We start from the raw sequence: 19074 nt of genomic DNA on the forward strand, positions 1-19074 counted from the left end.
TTATGTTAGGTAGGTTTTCCAGAAGACCAATGAAGTATGCTATCTACCTCGTGGTGGAGAAATGATAGACTCAGAGTCAAAATGAGGCATATATTTTTTGGACATGACCAATACAAGAATTTGTTTTGCTTGACTATGCAGAATTGCTAGGAGGGTTTATTCTTATTTATTTTTTCATTGGCCGGGAGTGGTTGTAAGGAGATAAAATTGATGCTTGTTCACTGAAAAAAGTAAGATTTTATTTTTTAAAAATGCTGGTTAAATTAAGCTTTTATTTGTCTGGTTTCATATTTTGTTTTTAAATAAGTTGGCTACCTAAATAGTAGCTTTGTGCTAATGTTATAATGTGCTAAGTCCTATTGAATTCCTAGCATTACAAAATATTTTTTTCTAGCCTTTTCTAGTGTTTTAAAAAAGTCTGTCTTCTTTGGGTTCTTGTGACATGGTTCTCTCCTGGTTTTCCTTATACCTAACAGACTGTTTCTTCTGTTTTCTATGCCCAAATATTATCTATATCATTTCCTTTTACTGAATGTTCCTCAATATTTTGCTCTGGACCCTATCTCTCCCAATTCTCTCAATGACCTTGATAGATTTTTATGGGCTTAATTGTCATTTCTGTGCAAATGATTGCTAGATATACCTTTCTAGATTTGTGAACTAAGCATCCTATTTGCCATGTTAGAAATTTGTTTTTGAAAAGCAAAATGATACAAAACAAAATGTACCCTTTAGAACTAGCTGAATTTTTAATGATATTATTTAATTTCAAAGTGGTTTTCTGTTTTTATGTTTCTATCTTTCCAATGAATTCCACTTTTATTGTTTAGTTGACTACTTTAGTTGGAAGATAGTTAGAATACATCTCAGCCATTCAGAATTAGAACTAAAATTTCCATAACCTGAATTCCCCCTATATTCAAGTTCTTCCTCATTTCTAACTGAACTCTTCAAATTTAATCCCTTTGTTTCTTATGTGAGCCTAATTGGAGCCAAGAGACAATTGGATCACTTAATCTTAAACAGTGTCTACAATTTTCCTCATATCTAATTCAGAAATTTTAGAACTTGAAGGGACCTTTGAGATAAATCATCTAGTCTAACCCCTTCATTTTTGATATGTGAGGAAACTAAACAGAACCTGGCTTCTCTCTCTCACAAATTCCAACTCCTTTGAACTTTCCATTATTGTTGAGGGTACTACCATCCTCTTGGTTACCCAGGCTTGCAACCCAAGTGTCATCCCTATTCTTCTCTTGAAGTCACCCCACGTTTCCTGGCTGTTACAGATTTTGTTACTTGTTTATTCCGAACATCTCTCATAAATGTCTCCTCCTCTCTATTTGCACATCTACCACCTCAGTACAGAACCCATCATGTCTCGTCTGAATTATCGCAATAGTCTTCTATTTGGTTTCCCTGACTAAAGTCTTTTCCTACTCCAATCCGTCCCCTACTTAACTGCCAAAGTGATTCTCTTAAAGCCTCCCCATTCCTCAAATCAACTCCAGCTCCAGTTCCAGCTCCATTCATGTAAGTCCACTGTCCCCCATGATTGGAACGCTCTCCTTCTCATACCTGCTTTGTAGTTTCCTTCAAGATTCTTTGAAGACTCAGCATGAATCCATCTTTAGCTGGAGGCTTTTCTTACCTTCCATTTACACTGTATGTATCTCATTTATACATAGTTATTTGCATGTTTTTTCCATCATCAGATTGTGAGTTCCTTGAGGTCAGGGATGATGAATTTGCCTTCCTTCATATCTCCAGTGCTTAGCACAGTGTCTAGCACTTACTAAGTAATTAATAAATACTTGTTGACTGACTGACCAATGAACCCTCTTAATTAACTGAAGTTTCTTTCTTCAAAGATGCCATTGACCTCTTAATTGCCACCCTACCTTATCTACATGCAGAGATGGTCAGACCCTTAATGCTACTGTCACCCATAAGTATTCTACTTCCAAGTTCATGAACTCTGTAATTCCTTTATGTGATTATAATCTCTTATCCATTCATATTTTCCTCTATTTTACAACTCACACCCATCCCTTCCAAACATTTGCTTTGTCTTTGCCATTACCTTAAATTCCTCTGCCTCTCAGTTTGTTCCTTGACCATCAATCTTGCACTAGTTAATCTGTCTTCTCTTCTTCATGTTGATCATTTGATAAACCAGTTCAAGTCTATACTATCATCTCTTTTTGGGTACTTTGCCCCCTTATCTTATAGCCAGTCTTGTCCTGCCAAGCATTATTCTCCCATCCCCTACTTTCACCTATGTTCATGTGCTGAGCTGAGTAGGTCCACTATAAACTGATCACATAACTTCACCTGGGCACTCACTGGAACAGGGAAGTCCTTTTATACTTTCCTACTGATTTACTGTCCAACTTACTACAACACCTTTACAAGATTTTTTCCTAGCTCATCAAACCTCCCTCCCATGGCTCCCAAACACTTTCAGCTGAGATCTTGCCTCATATTTTTTACATGAGACCATTCACCCTCTCTTCTACATCTCAAATCACCCAAATGCCTTCAGTTATTATCTCTTCCTTCCCTCCTATCTCACATGAAGAGGTGGCCTTTCTCATTGCCAAAGCAAGCCCCTCTACTTGTACAAGTGATCCCATTATGTTCCATTTTCTCCATCAGATGGCCCCTTCTATTATCCCCACTGTTTTACTAATCTTCAGTTTCTCCCTGTCTACTGTGTATTTCCCCATCTTCGAAAAGAAGCCATTATTTTATCCATAAATCCCACTATCTATCTTCTTATAGCTTTCCTGGATAAACATCTTGAAAAAGCCAGCTACAATAGTTTCTTCCACTTCTTTCCTCTCACTCTCTTCCTAACTACCCTTTGGCTTCCAATATCATATTTCAACTGAAATTGCTCTCTCCAAAGTTGTTAATGATCTCTTAATTGCTGAATCTAATGGCCTTTTTTCAGTCTTCTTTCTACTTGACTTGTGCAGCCTTTGAGACTGTTAATCACCTTCTTCCCCTTGATACTCTCTTTTCTAGATTTTTTTTTTTTTGCTTTTTTGGCAGGGCAGTTGGGGTTAAGTGACTTGCCCAAGGTCACACAGCTAGTACATGCATCAAGTGTCTGAGGCCAGATTTGAACTCAGGTCCTTCTGACTCCAGGGCCAGTGCTCTACTCAATGAGCCACCTAGCTGCCCCCACTTCTCTAGATTTTTGTGACGCTACTCTTTGCTGATTCTCTTCCTACCTATCTCACCTCTACTTCGTCTCCCTTGATGTATCTTCCTCCAGACAGAGCTCCCCCACCCCACCTCCACCCCCCAGGCTCTGTCCTAAGTCTTCTCTCTTTAGCTGTTTTGCTTGGTAATCTCTTCAGCTCCTTTGGATTCAGTTATCATCTGGATCCACCTGGCCAAACCCACCATATCCAAAACTAAACTCATTATCTCCCTTCTCTCTTACTAACTTCCGTATTACTGTCAAGGGCATCACCATCAGTCATCTAGGCATCATCCTCAACTCTCTGTCACCCCCTATAACCAATCGTTGCCAAGTCCCCTCAGTTCTACCTGATTTTACCTTTACAGCATCTTATATATTGCCGTTTCTCTCCTTTGACACTGCTACCACCCTGGTGCAGGCTCTTATCACCTCACATCTGGACTAATGCAAAAGCCTGCTGACTGATCTCTTTGCCTCAAGTCTCTCTCCATTCCAGTCCATCCTTCACTCAGTTATCAAAATGATCTTCCTAAAGAACCAGGAATATATCATGTCACTCTCCCCCTTTTCCCCAGCCCCCATGCAGTAAACTCCAGTGGCTCCCTGTCGCTTGCAGGATCAGATATAAAATCCTCTGTATGACTTTTAAAGCCATTCATAACCTGGCTCCCTCCTCACCCCCCTCCCAGCCCCCTCTTGCTATCTGGGTAGCATAGCAGATAGAGAATTGGGCCAGGAATCAGGAAGGCCTGAGTTCAAATCCAGCTTCAGACACTAACTGTGTGACCCTGAGCAAGTCACTTAACCTCTATGTGCCTCACTTGCCTCATCTGTAAAATGCAAATAACAATAATTATAATACCTACTTCCCAGGTTTGTTGAGAGGATCAAATGAGATAATACTTGTAAAGCTCTTAGCACATACACATAGGTGTATTATGTAAATGCTTATCTCCTCCCCTTCCCCTTCTCTTTCCAGTTTTCTCACAACTTACGCCTCTCCACATACTCTGTGATCCATTGACACTGGGCTCAGTGCTATTCCTTGAACAAGACATTTCATCTCCCAACTGGAGAGTCCCAACAGGGTGACCCCCACGCTCAGAATGCTCTTGCCTTTTCTCCACCTTCTGTTGTTGTTCAGTCATTTTCTGTCATGCCTGACTCTTCATGACCCCATTTGGGGTTTTCTTGGCAAAGATGCTGGAATGGTTTGCCATTGCCTTCTTTAGCTCACTTTGCAGGTGAGGAACTGAAGTAAACAGGGTTAAATGACTGGCCCAGGTTACACAGCTGAAGCCAGATTTGAACTCATGAAGATGAATCTTCCTGGCTCTAAGCTCGGCCTTTTATCCACTATGCCACTTCAGTCTCAGCTCAAATCCTACCTGCGAGAAGTCTTTGCTGGTCTTCTTTAGGGCTAGTCCCTTCCCTCTGAGAATACCTCTCATTTACACTCTATATATCTTGTTTGTACATGGTTATTTGCATGTTGTCTCCCTCGTTAGATTGTAAACTGCTTGAGAGCAGGGCCTGTGTTTTTCCTTTCTTTGTGAGCTCAGAGAACAGCATAGTGCCTTGCACGTAGTCAGCACTTAATAAAGGTTTATTAACTATCTGTTGCAGGTAGCCATTCTTTTCCTCTGAGGTTGTCTCCAGTTTATCCTGGATATTTCTTGTTCATATATAGTTATTTGCACGTCATCCTCTCCTCCCTTTTCCCCCTCACCCATTGGACTGGTCTGGAGTGGGGCTAGTTGGCCTTTCTTTGCGTCCCTAGTGCTTACTTAGCACAATGCTTTGCTAATGCTTGGCTAATACGTGCTTGTTGACTTGTATTTATTTTGTGTTCATTTTATTTATTTATTTGTTTGTTCATTTGTTACCTTGCAAGTAAGACTATAAGCCACTTGAGAGTAGGGAATGTTCCTTTCTTTGTCTTTGTCTTCCTAGTGCCCAGAACAGTTCCTCCAAAATGTGTTGAGTCATTTCAGTCATGTCCAACTCTTTGTGAACCATATTTGGGGTTTTCTTGGCAAAGATGCTGGAGTGGTTTGTCATTTCCTTCTCCAGCTCATTTTACAGATGAGAAACAGAGGCAAACAGAGTTAAATGACTTGCCCGGGGTCAAACAGCTAGGAAGTATTTGAGGTCAGATCTGAATCCAGGAAGAGGAGTCTTCCCAACTCCAGGCATGGCACCCTATCCACTGACCCACCTAGCTGCCCCCTTGAAAATACTGGGTGCTTAGTAAATGCTTGGTTATTGATTGTGCTTCCGAATTATCTTGCCAACTTACTAAGTGTGAGATGAAACCTCAAATTTTGATTTGCATTTCTCTTAATTATGATTGGGAGCAGTCTTTCATACAGTTGTTAATAGTTTACAATTCTTTTGAATTTTGTTATTTCCATTGAAGAATAGTCATAGTTCTTTTCTAGGGAGAAACACTGGAAAACACAAACTACTCTTGTGTTTGGTGAGCATAGCAAATACTTCATCTGTATTTTGAGGTAAAAGAGAAATCATCAAATCAACATTCTCGTTACACTTTGCAACTGCTACACTGCCTGCTTTCGACTCCCTGAAATGAGGTGACTCTCTTAGGATTAAGCCCCTCATTTCTAAACATCATCACCATGCTGCCAACTCAAGCCTTGCTTGATACCCCCTCCTTCAGCCTCTTTTCCTCTTGAATTGGAGGGCTGGAGGGGAGAGTACCAAACTTCTTCCAATACTTTCCTTTATAGAAGGTAGAAACTGGACTCTCAACTCATCCCTCTTCTGCATCTGTTGCTCTGCCTGGCTTCAACTCTACAGAACAGGGTGCCTCCCACTCTTGGTAACCCCTGGTGTCTCCACCCCCAACCTTTCCTACATTCTTTTTGTGTGTTGTTCCCCCCTCCCCCCCAATTAGATTGTAAGTTCCTTAGGGACAGAAACTGTCTTTCTTTTAATTAATTGTATTCCCAGCACTTAGCACAGTGTCTGGCACATAGGAGGCACCTTAAAATGTTTTTTGGACTGGATTCTATGGATTTTAGGAAACTACAAGTGGAAAATAACATTTACAGGAAGAACTTGACCCAATTTAAAGAAATCTGGGGAAAAGCCAGCATAAATTATTAGGTCTGATTTTAATTTTTTTAAAAAAGCACTTTTACTATATAAATAAAATCACTTAGATTAACAAAATATTGCTTAATAGTGGTTCTGTGTTGATAAGTAAATAAGAATGCTTTCTGATTAGCATGCAGTTATGTATCATAGGTTCATAGATTTAGAATTGGAAAAGACCTTCCAGATTTAACCACCTAATTTTTACGAACAGGTATGAGTTGGAGAAGTCAAGTGGCTTGTCCAAGGTCACACAGAGCCAGGACAGCAAATGCATCACTCTTTCTCTTGCACCACATGGCCTCCCACGTACATTGGTGCTTCCTACAAGGACCAGACCCAGCATAACTAAGACATTGTTTGCGATTGACTTGAATTAAATCTAAGTGCTTAAAAACAGCTTAAGAATTGTGAACATTCTTCTTATAATCTTATGTACATGATTTGAGCTATGGAGAAAAGGGTGGATAAACAAAGAACAATCCTGTAGGGGTATCACAGGTTCCAAATTAATGAAGACCAAATTAACAGTATTCTACTTATTGTCAGCAGGAAATGTTTAATTGATTTGGTGTTCTTCTATTTTATTCAGTGTCTGGTAATATATCTTGTAGCTCAGCTGCATATTATCTGGGCCTTTCTGCTTTTTAATTTATCCTGTTTTTTTTTTAAATTGTGTGCTTTGAATCGTTTCATAATATAATTTGGTAAATATGTAAGTAGAATTTCTTTTGTTAACCTTTTTTATTAAAATGAATTAAACATATACAAAAGAGTAAAAAAAAAACACCTTGCTGCAGCACCTTGACGATTCCTTTTTGATGTATAGAGGTTGGAGTATATATAAAATTTTCTTTGATCCTCCTTTTTCATGTTGTATAATGAAGTTATATTTTGTCTCTAATTTCTCCTTTCTTTATTAGCCTATCAGATCTCCATTTATAATTGTAGTTTTTATTTCTATTCTTTAGCAATCTGAACTGATTTCTGCTTCTCATGACTTTTCCATTTGACTCTTCTGAGGGTTGTGTATTGCCTCCCTAAAGTCATTCTGGTACAACACCCTCATACCACCAGTCCTTCAACTCAAATTCAAATTCATCAGGCACCTCTTAAGTGGCTATTATTTAAATACCAGACACTGTGCTTCCTCTAATTTCTTTTGACAGACCTACCATAGAATATATCACAGTTGCATAGCTTCTCCCAGAGCACTATTTCTGGAGTCAAAGAACCTGGGTTCAAATCCTGCCTCAGGTGCTTACTTACCTATTTGGACACTCTATTTAACACCCATAGCCCCCAGTTTCTTAATCTGAAAAATGAAGGAATTGGACTAGGTGGCCTGTCAGATTTTTTCCACTTTTAGATCTTTAATTCCATGATTTTTTCCTGTGCCCAAATAACCACACAAACTCTTTTGGGGGTGTGGGGAAGGAAGAGAATTAGGGAAGGAGGGAGAAGTGGGGAGAGAGAAGGAAAGAGAAGCAGGTAGGGGATTGAAGAAGAGAAAAGAGAATAGAAAGAGAAGAAGAGAAAAAGATTATGCAACTGGGAGTTTCTATGTACTGCTTTTTTTTTTTTTAAATCACCATTAACAAAAATCAGCAAGCTTTCTTGCTTGTCTATATTTCTCCGTGAGCATCTTTCTATTCCCTTGAGTGCATTTTAAATAATGCTTCAATGACTCTCTTTTGTTTCTTTTTTCTCAACACTATTACTAGCTCTCTTTTGCTCCTAGTTGCTCCCCTCTCACAATTAAAAAAAGAGAAAAACTGCATTCTTTGTAACAAATCAATATAGTTATGTCCAAAAATATCTCCTCTCTCAAGAGCTGGATGTCATGCTTCATCGTCAGTCCTCTGGAGTCATGACTGGTCACCCCATTGATCAGCATTCATAAGTTTTTCTTTAACATATTGTTACATGGGTTGCTTTATTTACTTTGAATCACTTCATAAAAAGCTTTCCAGAGGTCTCTAAAACCATTCTTTTAATCATTTCCTATAGAACAATAATATCCTATTATAATCATATACCATAATTTCTTTAGCCATTGCCCAGTTGAAACTAAGGTTTCCAGATCTTATTACAACAAAAAGAGTTCCCACAAATATTTTTTCTATGGCATGGTTGTTTTTCTTCTTTTTCTGATTCATTTGTGGGGTATAGACTCAGGATCAGGATTGCTGAGTCAAAGGATGTCATCATCAAGCATACTGGCTAGATGGTGCCATAGATAGAATATTGGGCCTCAAGTCAGGAAGACTCATTTCTCTGAGTTCAGATCCAGTCTCAAACTAGCTGTCTGGGCAGGCCACTTAATCCTGTTTGCCTCAGTTTCCTCATATGTGAAATGAGCTGGAGAAAGAAATGACAAACCACTCCGGTATCTTTCCCAAGACCTCAAATGGGGTCACAGAGAGTCTGTCACAACTGAAACAAGTGTTCCAGGCAATATGCCAAGCACTGGGGATACAAAAAAAAAAAGGCAAAAACAAAACAAAACCAGTCCCTGCTCTCAAGGAACTCACAGTCTAATGGAGGAGATAATATGCAAACAAAATATATACAATACATATAAGGATAAACTGGAGATAATGTCAGAGGGAAATTAAATAAGTTGTGAAGGAACTACGAAAGAAAAAAAAAACTCCTGATCCTGATGGATTCACAGGAAATGCTATATGATTTTTAAAGGACAATTAGTACTAATACTACAAAAGTTATTCTCAAAATAGGGGGTAAACCACACCATCAAATTCCTTTTAAGAGGCAATATAGTCCTAATACCTAACCCAGAAATGAACATTTTCAAGTTGTTTTATTTTAGTGCTTTGTCCCTGCATTCTAATTTCTTTTATTTTCCTTAAATAGTACTAAAATTACTTTCTTCTTAGATTCAACAGTTTTCATCAGTTTCAGCAGACTTAGTATTAACCATAGATTAAAACAAATGTGCTTTGGTTTTTAAAACATTTTGGCAGAACTCAATCATTTATGTTGCAATCTTTTCCCTTTTCTTTTTGGTACGGTATCAGGTACATATTAAGATTTTGACAAATCAGAAAAGGAATTGTTATTTAGAGTAATAATCAAGAGTAATATTTGACTACTAGTTATATCCTAAAAGGAATACTTAACAATTAATTTTATGATCAAATTGTTGTATAGTAGCGCCCTCTAGTGGTCCTAATTGTGCTATACAGAAAATTGTTCAAATTACTGACTACTCTGACATCTTTGGGATGAGTGTGTAGAAATAAATTTACATCATAGCTTATCTAGTAAAATAATTTAACTCTTCAACCAATAACTAGTTTCTTCAATTTTTAAGTGGAATGTCTGTTGTAAGATAATTACAGTGTTCACCTTAATCATATTAACGTTCTATTCAGCCTGTACCTTGATCACAGTAATACAAATGAGGTTTTTCTGTCTTTTTTATGTAATGGGCATTGTAGCTTTTGATTGTATAATTAAGCAAATACAGTGACATTTAAAATTCTCATTTCCTCTCACAGGCTATTAAAGGTTGTTTTTTTGATGAGCTTAAATATATTTGGTATGTGCATTCAAACCTGAGAATCCAAACTGAGAAAACTATGTATAGTAGACCTTTATTCACATATTATCCCATTATTTCTAGCACTCTGAAGCAAATTGCCTCCAATTGATTTCATTTATTTGATATTTAATTCCTATTTTCCTCTTTCTAAGGATCGTGTACAAAAAAGTTTTCCTCATCCAATTGATAAGTGGGCAATAGCTGATGCTCAGTCTGCTAATGAAAAGAGGAAGCGAAGAAATCCATTATCTCTCCCAGTAGAAAAAATTCACCCTTTATTAAAGGTAAAGTTGGATTCTTCCTTTATTTTTCAAACAAAAAAACGTCACCGCTAAGACACTTTAAGATATTTTACTCCATGTTATAGTAACTTGATAAAATAAATTCCTCTTTTACAATTTCCTGAGATACAGAGGAATGTGTTAATTGGCCATTGTTACTTTTAGTACTTAATAACAACACTAATAATGAAACAGATTGAAAGCCCTAAGTATAACTGTCTGCATGGACTTCCCATATCTCAAGTCACCAATACAGTCTTCTCAAAGTGGGGGAGCCATAAAGCTTTATCCAAACACTAAAAGCATATCACAGAATCTTGGATAAAGACCTGTTCTCTGGAATTGTTTTCAAAGTACTATAAGCTTTTTTCAGACACAAGTTCCTATGGTCCACCTACTCCCATCTACTCTCTTTACAAGCAGAAAATATTTCACCAAAATTATTAGGAAAAATTGCACTGCTTTTGATGACACCATTGGTTTTTTAATATGAATAAATTGCTGATTCCTCCAAACAAAATTTATAAACTTTTAATAAAATTATGAGTGTTATTGCTTCAAGAGACCAGTCTAACTTACTAGACACCACTCAAGGCCGCACCTGAGAACCATTGATATAGGGGAGCTATGTGTCTATAAAGAAGGTACTAAGCCAGGGATTCTTACCTTGGAGGTTCATGGATATCTTTCCAGGGATCTCTGAACTTGGATGTGAGGAGAAAACTACATCTTTATTTTCATTAATCTCTAACTAAAATTTAATGTTTCCTTCAGTTATAAATTTTTTAGAAACATGTTAAGAAAGACAGATTTCACCAAACTGCCAAGGAGATCCATGACAAATAAAAAAGGTTAAGAACTCAGACAAGTAATATAGAAACTTCTATTTGCTCCTTATTGAACCTCTCTGATGAAATAGGTATAAACCAGAGATGGAGAACCTGTAGCCTCAAGGCCACATGTGGCCCTCTAGGTCCTCAAGTGTGGCCCTTTGACTGAATCCAAACATCACAGAACAAATCCCTTTAATTAAAGGGATTTGTTCTGTAAAACTTGGACTCAATTAAAAAGCTGTATCCAAGAACCTAAGAAGGCCACATGTGGCCTTGAGGCCGCAGGTTCCCCATCCCTGGTAAACCATGAAAAATTCCTAAATTAGCAATATGTAGAATACTTGATAGGTCTTTAGGAAGATGGGGAAAAAGTGGCATATGCTGTCTAGCACCATCATCTTCACAGTCCCTCAGGCTCACAGCCTAGGTGTCATCCTGGATTCTTCACTATCTCTTTTCCCCATATCCAACCTGTTTCTGTGGCCCATCAATTTCACCTTTGCAGCATCTTTTAAATATGTCCCCTTCTCTTTTCTTATACTGCTACTATCCTGGTATATGCTGTTGTCACCTCATGTCTGCTGGTTGGTCTGCCTACCTCAAATCTCTCACCACTTCATTCAAGTGATTTTCCTAAAGTGCGGGTCTGACTGTAGCACCCCTATACTCAATAAATTCCAGTGACGCCCTCTCACCTCCAGAATCAAATACAAAATCTTGTTTGGTATTCTGAGGCCTCCATAACCTATTCTCCTACTGCCTTCCAGTCTTCTTAGACCTTACACTTCCACTGCACGCAAGTGACACCGCTAATTATTTCCTAATTATCCTGTACATCGCTTGTTTGTACATATGTGTTTGCATGTCGTCTCCCTCTAGACTATGAGCTCCTTGAAGACAGGGACTGTCTTTTGCCTTTCTTTGTATCCCCAGCACTTAGCACAGTGCCTGGCACATAGTAGGTATTTAATGCTTATTGACTAACTAAAACAGACATCAATGCAGGTCAACCCTAAAAGAATAAACACACACACAGTTTACGTAATAAATGGTTGAGTTCCCAGTCCAGCACACCAAAGAATATTTACCCTACAGTGTACCTGAAATATATTACTATTGGTATGATTACAGTTATATTTAACCACTATTTATAAAATTGTTTCAATGGAAAAAAATACATTCTAGGCCCAAGCTTGAGGGGAACAACTTTTTCTACTTCTGCAATTATATAGGCCAGGTATAGAGTGGGAGGTGTGGTATTTAATACTGGACATCCATCGTTTGCAAATTCTGTGCATCCGTAGGAGAGAAATCACATCTCCACATCAGTTATTTGTGGGATGTTTTGATTTGAGGAGCACAGGGGCAGTTGCTCTTATAGGTACTTCTCTGTTGTTTTTTGCATATACAGATCTCTCAATAGGTAAGTTTCTAAATTGGGGAACTGGCTTGGTTGTGATTTACTCTATTTAAAATATGTTTTCCAATTATTAGAGATACTCTTTCTCTGTTCCAAATTTTGTTAACATGTTCATGGTCAACAGCTTGAATTTAAATTTTGTTTTTTAGAAAATTGAATGTTGTATTCAAATAGGCTTCAGTTAAAACTGTGGTGCATAGAGGCTGCTTCAAAGGAGGCATGACATTGCTTTCTCTTCTGCATTGTGTTAATTTTACTCCCCATAAATGTTTCTCTTTTTATTTTACAGGAAGTTCTAGGGTATAAAATTGACCACCAGGTTTCTGTTTACATAGTAGCAGTATTAGAATACATTTCTGCAGATATTTTAAAGCTGGTTGGAAATTATGTGCGGAATATACGACATTATGAAATTACAAAGCAGGACATTAAAGTAGCAATGTGTGCTGACAAGGTAGGAAACATCCGTGTTTTGTTTTTACTAATAAGCTTTAATTCTTAAAAGATTAATTAAAAGGAATATTCAGAACTACACTCTATCTAAATGTATGTAATGTGTGTTTAAGTTTTTATTTTATATTATCCCTTTTGTGAAGCTATATTTGAGGTTAATTTTACTTAGATCAAATTCTACCTTCTGCTGGAGACCTTCCCTTGCTCCTAATTCATTCTCTCCCCCACTGTTACTACCTTCCTTTTGAGAATTTGCATTGTATGTATTTTGTATGTAAAATTATTTCAGATTGTCTGCCCCTTTAGAATGTGAGCTCTTTGAGGGCAGGGGCCTTGTTCCTGGCCCATTTTGTGTGTCCTCCATGATTGGCATATAGTATGTATTTAATAAATGCTTCCTGACTGGTATATCATTATCACGATGATGATATTATTATTGTGATATGACTCATATTCTCCTTTCAGTAAAGTTCTTTAAAATATAATTGAGTAGAAAAATTTAGAGGCTACTTTAAAATCACAGTACTTTTGACATTCATTTTAATTATAATAAAAATCCTGTTTATTGCATTTCACATTTTAGAAAATCCCTTCCTCACAACAGTCCTACAGCTAGGTGGCACAGTGGATAGATTGCCAGTCCTGGAGTCAAGAAGACTCATCTTCCTGAGTTCAAATCTGGCCTCAGATACTCATTAGCTGTGTGACCCTGGGCAAATCACTTAATCCTGTTTGCCTCAGTTTCCTTATCTGTAAAATGAGCTGGAGAAGGAAATGGTAAACCACTCCAGTATCTTTGCCAAGAAAACCTCAAATGAGGTCATGAAGAATTGGATACGACTGAAAATAACTGAACAACAAAAGTATTACCCATTTCACCAGTGGGGAAACTGAGGGTCATAAAGATTAAACAGTCACATAACTAATTAAGTGAAAGATATCAGGACCTGGAGTCAGCTTTCCCAATTCCAGTTTCATCGTTCCACTTTAATGTGACACCTTGTATTTTTCATCTTTTAAAGTCTGTTCAGATAGCTGTAAGTCTTATTAATTTTAACTTCAAGCTTGACTGTGACCCCCTTAATTAATTTTCTATTTTTGCTTATTGTAGGTATTGATGGATATGTTCCATCAAGATGTAGAAGATATAAATATATTATCTTTAACTGATGAAGAACCTTCCACTTCAGGAGAACAAACATATTACGACCTGGTAAAGGCATTTATGGCTGAAGTTCGACAATATATAAGGGAACTTAATCTCATTATTAAAGTTTTTAGAGAACCATTTGTCTCCAATTCAAAATTATTTTCTTCTCACGTAAGTATTGTTACAAGTATATCATAATATAAGCACCATAATCTGGGGTTTATATTAATATAAGCCTTTTAAATTTGGATTTAGAATATTCAGGAATATTTTTAAATTTTTTTATATGAGACTGACCTTCAGCAAATAACCCTAACTTCTGTTTTCCTAGAGGTTTTGATGCTGTGAGTTTTTATGATCTCCTACTTTGGATTTTACGTTATGAGTCCATCTCTCTTTCTCCGTTACCCGTATTGGCTCCTTGTCTTTTTTCTTCCCCTTAAGCAGAGGCGATCCCTAAGGTTCTGCCTTTGGCCCTTTTTTCTCTATCGTCTCTCTCTTGGTGATCTCATCCCTTTCCATTCACCTCTGCACTGATGACTCTAAAATCTGTCTTCATCCCTTTTCTCCCCCAGGTCCTGTCCCTGGAAATCTAATCCTGAATCCAACTTCTTCCTGTATTTCACCACAACCTCAAAATCAATATATCCCAAAATGAACTTGTCTTCTACCTAAAATCCACTCTTTCCAAAAACTCTCCTTCTTTTGATGGTTTCACCATCATCTTCTGTCTCCATGCTCAGTATCAGTCATATTTGACCTCTTCTCTATACCTCTTCCCCCTATCAAGAAGTGTCAAGATTTGTTGATGAAAAGATAGTTTTCAAGGTAAGAAGACCTGACTAGAGTTCTGCCTCTGAAACACACTGGGACTGTGACCCTGGGCAGGTCATTGGCCCTCTCAGGGGTGTCCATCAGCATCAGTAGAGAGGTTTCTTCTCTAAGAGTTCCTCATCACAGGACCAGCCAAAACCCACTTCACCTCAAATCAGTTGTCAAGTCCTGTTGGTTAAGCCTCTCGTGTGCCTCTCACATCTGGCCCCTCCTTTATAATTGCACTAATAACCCTGTTTCATATCCTCAACTTTTCTTACCTAGACCATGATGATGTTCCCAAAACTATTCCACTTAAGCGCAGATCTGACCGGGTTATTTCCCTACTTAGTGAACTCAGGGACCCCTTTTGCCTCTGGGATAGGATCTAAGCCCCCCATTCCTCTTTTAAAGCCCTTCCTCACTGAAAGCCAGCCTTTCTTCCCAGCCTCCATCGTCCATCAATCTCCCTCCTTCCCTTGGCCATCTCTGTTTCTCACACCCTTCATCTCCTCTTTCCATACCTTTACATGGACATCCCATCTTCCTCAGCTGCCTCATGGAATCCTTCTGCTCCTTTAAGATGTAGCTTAAGCACCATGTTCTTATGAAGCCTTTCTTAATCTTCCACCATTGCTAGTCTTAGGAGCAGTAACAATGATGATAATAATAATAGCTAGCATTAATATAGTGCTTTAAGATTTGGAAAGTGATTAACATATTAACTTATTTGATCCCCTCAACAACTCTGTGAGATAGGTGCTAGTGTTCACAGATGACGAAACTGAAGCAGTCAGAGACTTAAGTGACTAGTCCCGTGTTCCTTACTCTCTCCACTATGCCACTTAATGCCTTTCCTCCTAAACTACTTTATTCAGTTGGAGTTATTCTATTGATGGATTTTATCACGTGTTTCCCTCATACTGTAAGCTTTCTGAGAGCAGGGATTATTTTGTTCTTTTTATTTGGATCCTCAGAGTCCCACACCATGTGTTAGATACTTAATAAGTGCTTGTTGGTTGACTATGGTGCCCACTTTACTGCTTTTCCTGGTGCTAGTCATACCTTTTATCCCTACCTACTGCCCAAGTGATCTTAAGTCATCTCTCTGATGCAGCATCTCTTTCACTAAAAAGTCCCATCTCCCTGTTGCCCATCAAATAACATAGAAACCCTGGATGATCTTGACATTCAAGATCCTCTCTTCAATTGAATTCAGCTAACATTTATTGAGTGCCAGTTGTATGTGAGGCTCAGTATCAGACACCAGGAAAACAAAGTGGGGGAGAGGGGGACATTGTATCCCTGGCCATCAAGGAGCTTACATTTTCTACTCCAGGTGATAAACATGTGTGGCTCAGTATAAAGGAAACTTGAGGAAGGAGAATGCCCTAACCCAGGGGATTGAGACTGCATCTTGGAGGTAATACCTGGGTTAAGTCTTGAAGGAAGATGAAGACTCTGAGAGGTTGAGGTGAGGAAGGAAGAGTGCATTCCAGGTATAGTTACAAGAGATGGGGAGCCAAGTTCAGAGAATCAAGAGTAGTCCATTTTCAGGGGAACATAGACTGTGTGAAGTAGAGTCATGTAAAACCAGCCTGGAAAAGCAAGCTGGGGCCAGATTGTAGAGAGCCCTGAGTACGAGCCTAGGGAATTTTATTTTATCCTAAAGACAGCAGGGATCCCTGGAAGTTTTTGAGCAGGGGAGTGGCATAGATATGTGTCTTTGTAAATGTTATTTGGCAATTGTATAGAAGATAATTTGGAGAATAGTAAGACTAGAGTCAGGATATTATAATAGTAGTCTATATGAGAGGTAAGGGCCTGGACTGGGCTCTGTGGGTGGAGAGAAGTGGATAGATTAGAGAACTGTTATAAAATTGGCAAAATTTGGCAAATGACTGACATAAGGGGTGAAAGAGACAAGCATCCAAAATGACTCCATAGTTTCAAATCAGGATGATTAAGAAAACTTGCAAAAGAGTAAGGACTGGGGACAAAGTGTTGAGTTTTCTTCTGGACACATTTAGTTTGAGGTGTTAATGGAATATTTAAGTGGAAATGCCCATGCAGCATTGGCAGTTTGGGGCTGGAGCTTAGGGAGAATGTTCTTCATAGGTTTTATGGTCATTTGTATCGTGACAAAAATTAAAAACTGGGAAGCAGATGAGATTACCATGAGAGCACATCAGGGGAGGATAGACTTTAGAAGAGAGACGTTTCTGATGCCCTTCTAGTATGATTAGGAATTTAGCATTATTGTCATTCAGAATTCAGATTTTATTCATTTGATAACTCTTCATGGAGGACAAACACGCTTGAGAATGTTGCCTTTCTAGACCCAGGAATCTCTAGGCTCTGAAATATGTTAAGATAGGACAAATTAAATACTACTTCCATGCTTGAATGGATATTTGGCCTCATCGATGTGAATATTCCTTCCAAAGGTGGAAGTACCAAGCCATTCATTTCTTTTTATCTTTTCCACATCCTTTCATAACATTTCCCCAGATAAATAGTACTTTCCTAAAGTAGGAAAGCATTGTGAATGCAGTGCTAGACTTGGAATCAGGAAGACTTAAGATTGAATCCTGCCTTATATATTTATTATAAATGTGTGACCCTGATCAAGATACTTAACTTCTTTGCCTCAGTTTCCTCATCTGTAAAAGGAAAAGAATAATACCACCTCATTCTACTGTGAGGTAAGGTAACATGATGAGATAATATATATAAAGTTCTTTGCAAATTGTAAAGCTGTATATAAATTCCAGCTATTACCATTATTACTATTATTAAATATCTTGGCTAATTTTTTTAACTGAATCAAAAAGTCTACTGTGATTCCAAAACTTCAAGCTTTATATTAGCCATGTAAGGAGATATGTCTCACAATATAAGCCAAGATTGTATATGTATGCACCCATTTTCTTTTTATTGTTTTTCATCTATAGTTCCAAACTATGCCAATTTTTACATCTTACCTAACTTTTACTATTATTGAAGGAACCATTGCCTGACTGTTTACAGTAACTTATTATATTCATGTATTTAATATCTCAAGGTTTTTTATTGTTAATAGATGTTTCCTCTTTACAGGATGTAGAAAATATATTTAGTCGTATAGCAGATGTTCATGAACTCAGTGTGAAATTATTGGGCCATATAGAAGACACTGTAGAAATGACTGATGAAGGTAGTCCCCATCCATTAGTTGGTAGCTGCTTTGAAGACTTAGCAGAGGTAAGTGCCACGTTTACAACAAGAATTTATTTTTACATAAAATCTCATGTATGTATGTGTATATGTATGCACATACACATAAACAAAAATCATTATGGAATTCAGCTTTGATTTGTTATTCACCTACTCCCATAGCTATTAATTGGCCAGCTGTCCTGTCCTGACACACACCCCTGCACACACACAAACACATATACCAGCTACTTTCTCAACCGATATATTTCATATGTAATATATAAATGATATATATATTTTAAAGTTTGAGATATTTTGTTTGTACATCACCTTCATTTCCCCTATATTTCATTTTCCTCCCCTACGCACAGAGTTGTCTATCTTTTATAACAATGAATGAAAAAGAGAAAATAAAGTAGTATTTCAGCAAAACTAATCAACAATCAAGTCTGACAGTGTACATAGTGCTTCACATCCAGAGTCCCCCACATTTGCAAAGAAAGGAAGATACATTCTTACATCTCTTCTTAAGGGCCAAGTTTGGTCATAATAAATACATAACATTCCATTTCAATTTGGGGGTTGTTATTCTTTCCATTTCACAATGTTGTAGTCATTGTAAACTTTGTTTCCTTCTTATTCCTTTCTGTATCAGTTCATACCAAGTCTTCCCAAGCCTCCCTACAGCCTTTATATTCACTATTACATAACATAATATTCCATTATATTTGTGTACCACAATTTGTTTAGCTATTCTCTCCTCAAAGGACAATCTACTGGTTTCATGTTCTTTTTTTTTTTTTTAATTTCTTTATTTATTTTTAGTTTACCACACACGGTTCTACATAGTTTTGAGTTCCAGTTTTTCTCCCCTCCCTCCCCCCCTCCTTCCCCAAGACGGCATGGAATCTCATATAACTGTCATGTATAACTTCGCATTGAATTAATTTATGCACTAGTCAAGTCATGGAGAAGAATTTTGACCAATGGAATGAATCATGAGAAAGAAGAAACAGAACCAAAAAAA

The 19074-nt window shown here is 37.7% G+C and overlaps 1 protein-coding gene across 1 annotated transcript in view; it reads left to right on the forward strand.

Moving 5' to 3' along the window:
* The window catches only part of SOS1 (SOS Ras/Rac guanine nucleotide exchange factor 1), a 149924-nt gene that overhangs the window by 37740 nt on the left and 93110 nt on the right, over nucleotides 1-19074 (forward strand). Inside the window, exons 3-6 of the mRNA XM_036750031.1 lie at nucleotides 10052-10183; nucleotides 12723-12887; nucleotides 13998-14207; nucleotides 17949-18092. Of these exons, the coding sequence (XP_036605926.1) occupies nucleotides 10052-10183; nucleotides 12723-12887; nucleotides 13998-14207; nucleotides 17949-18092 (651 nt within the window). The remainder of the gene's footprint in view (nucleotides 1-10051; nucleotides 10184-12722; nucleotides 12888-13997; nucleotides 14208-17948; nucleotides 18093-19074) is intronic.

Source organism: Trichosurus vulpecula, chromosome 3 (genome assembly GCF_011100635.1).
Source record: "Trichosurus vulpecula isolate mTriVul1 chromosome 3, mTriVul1.pri, whole genome shotgun sequence".
Classification (NCBI taxonomy): domain Eukaryota; kingdom Metazoa; phylum Chordata; class Mammalia; order Diprotodontia; family Phalangeridae; genus Trichosurus; species Trichosurus vulpecula.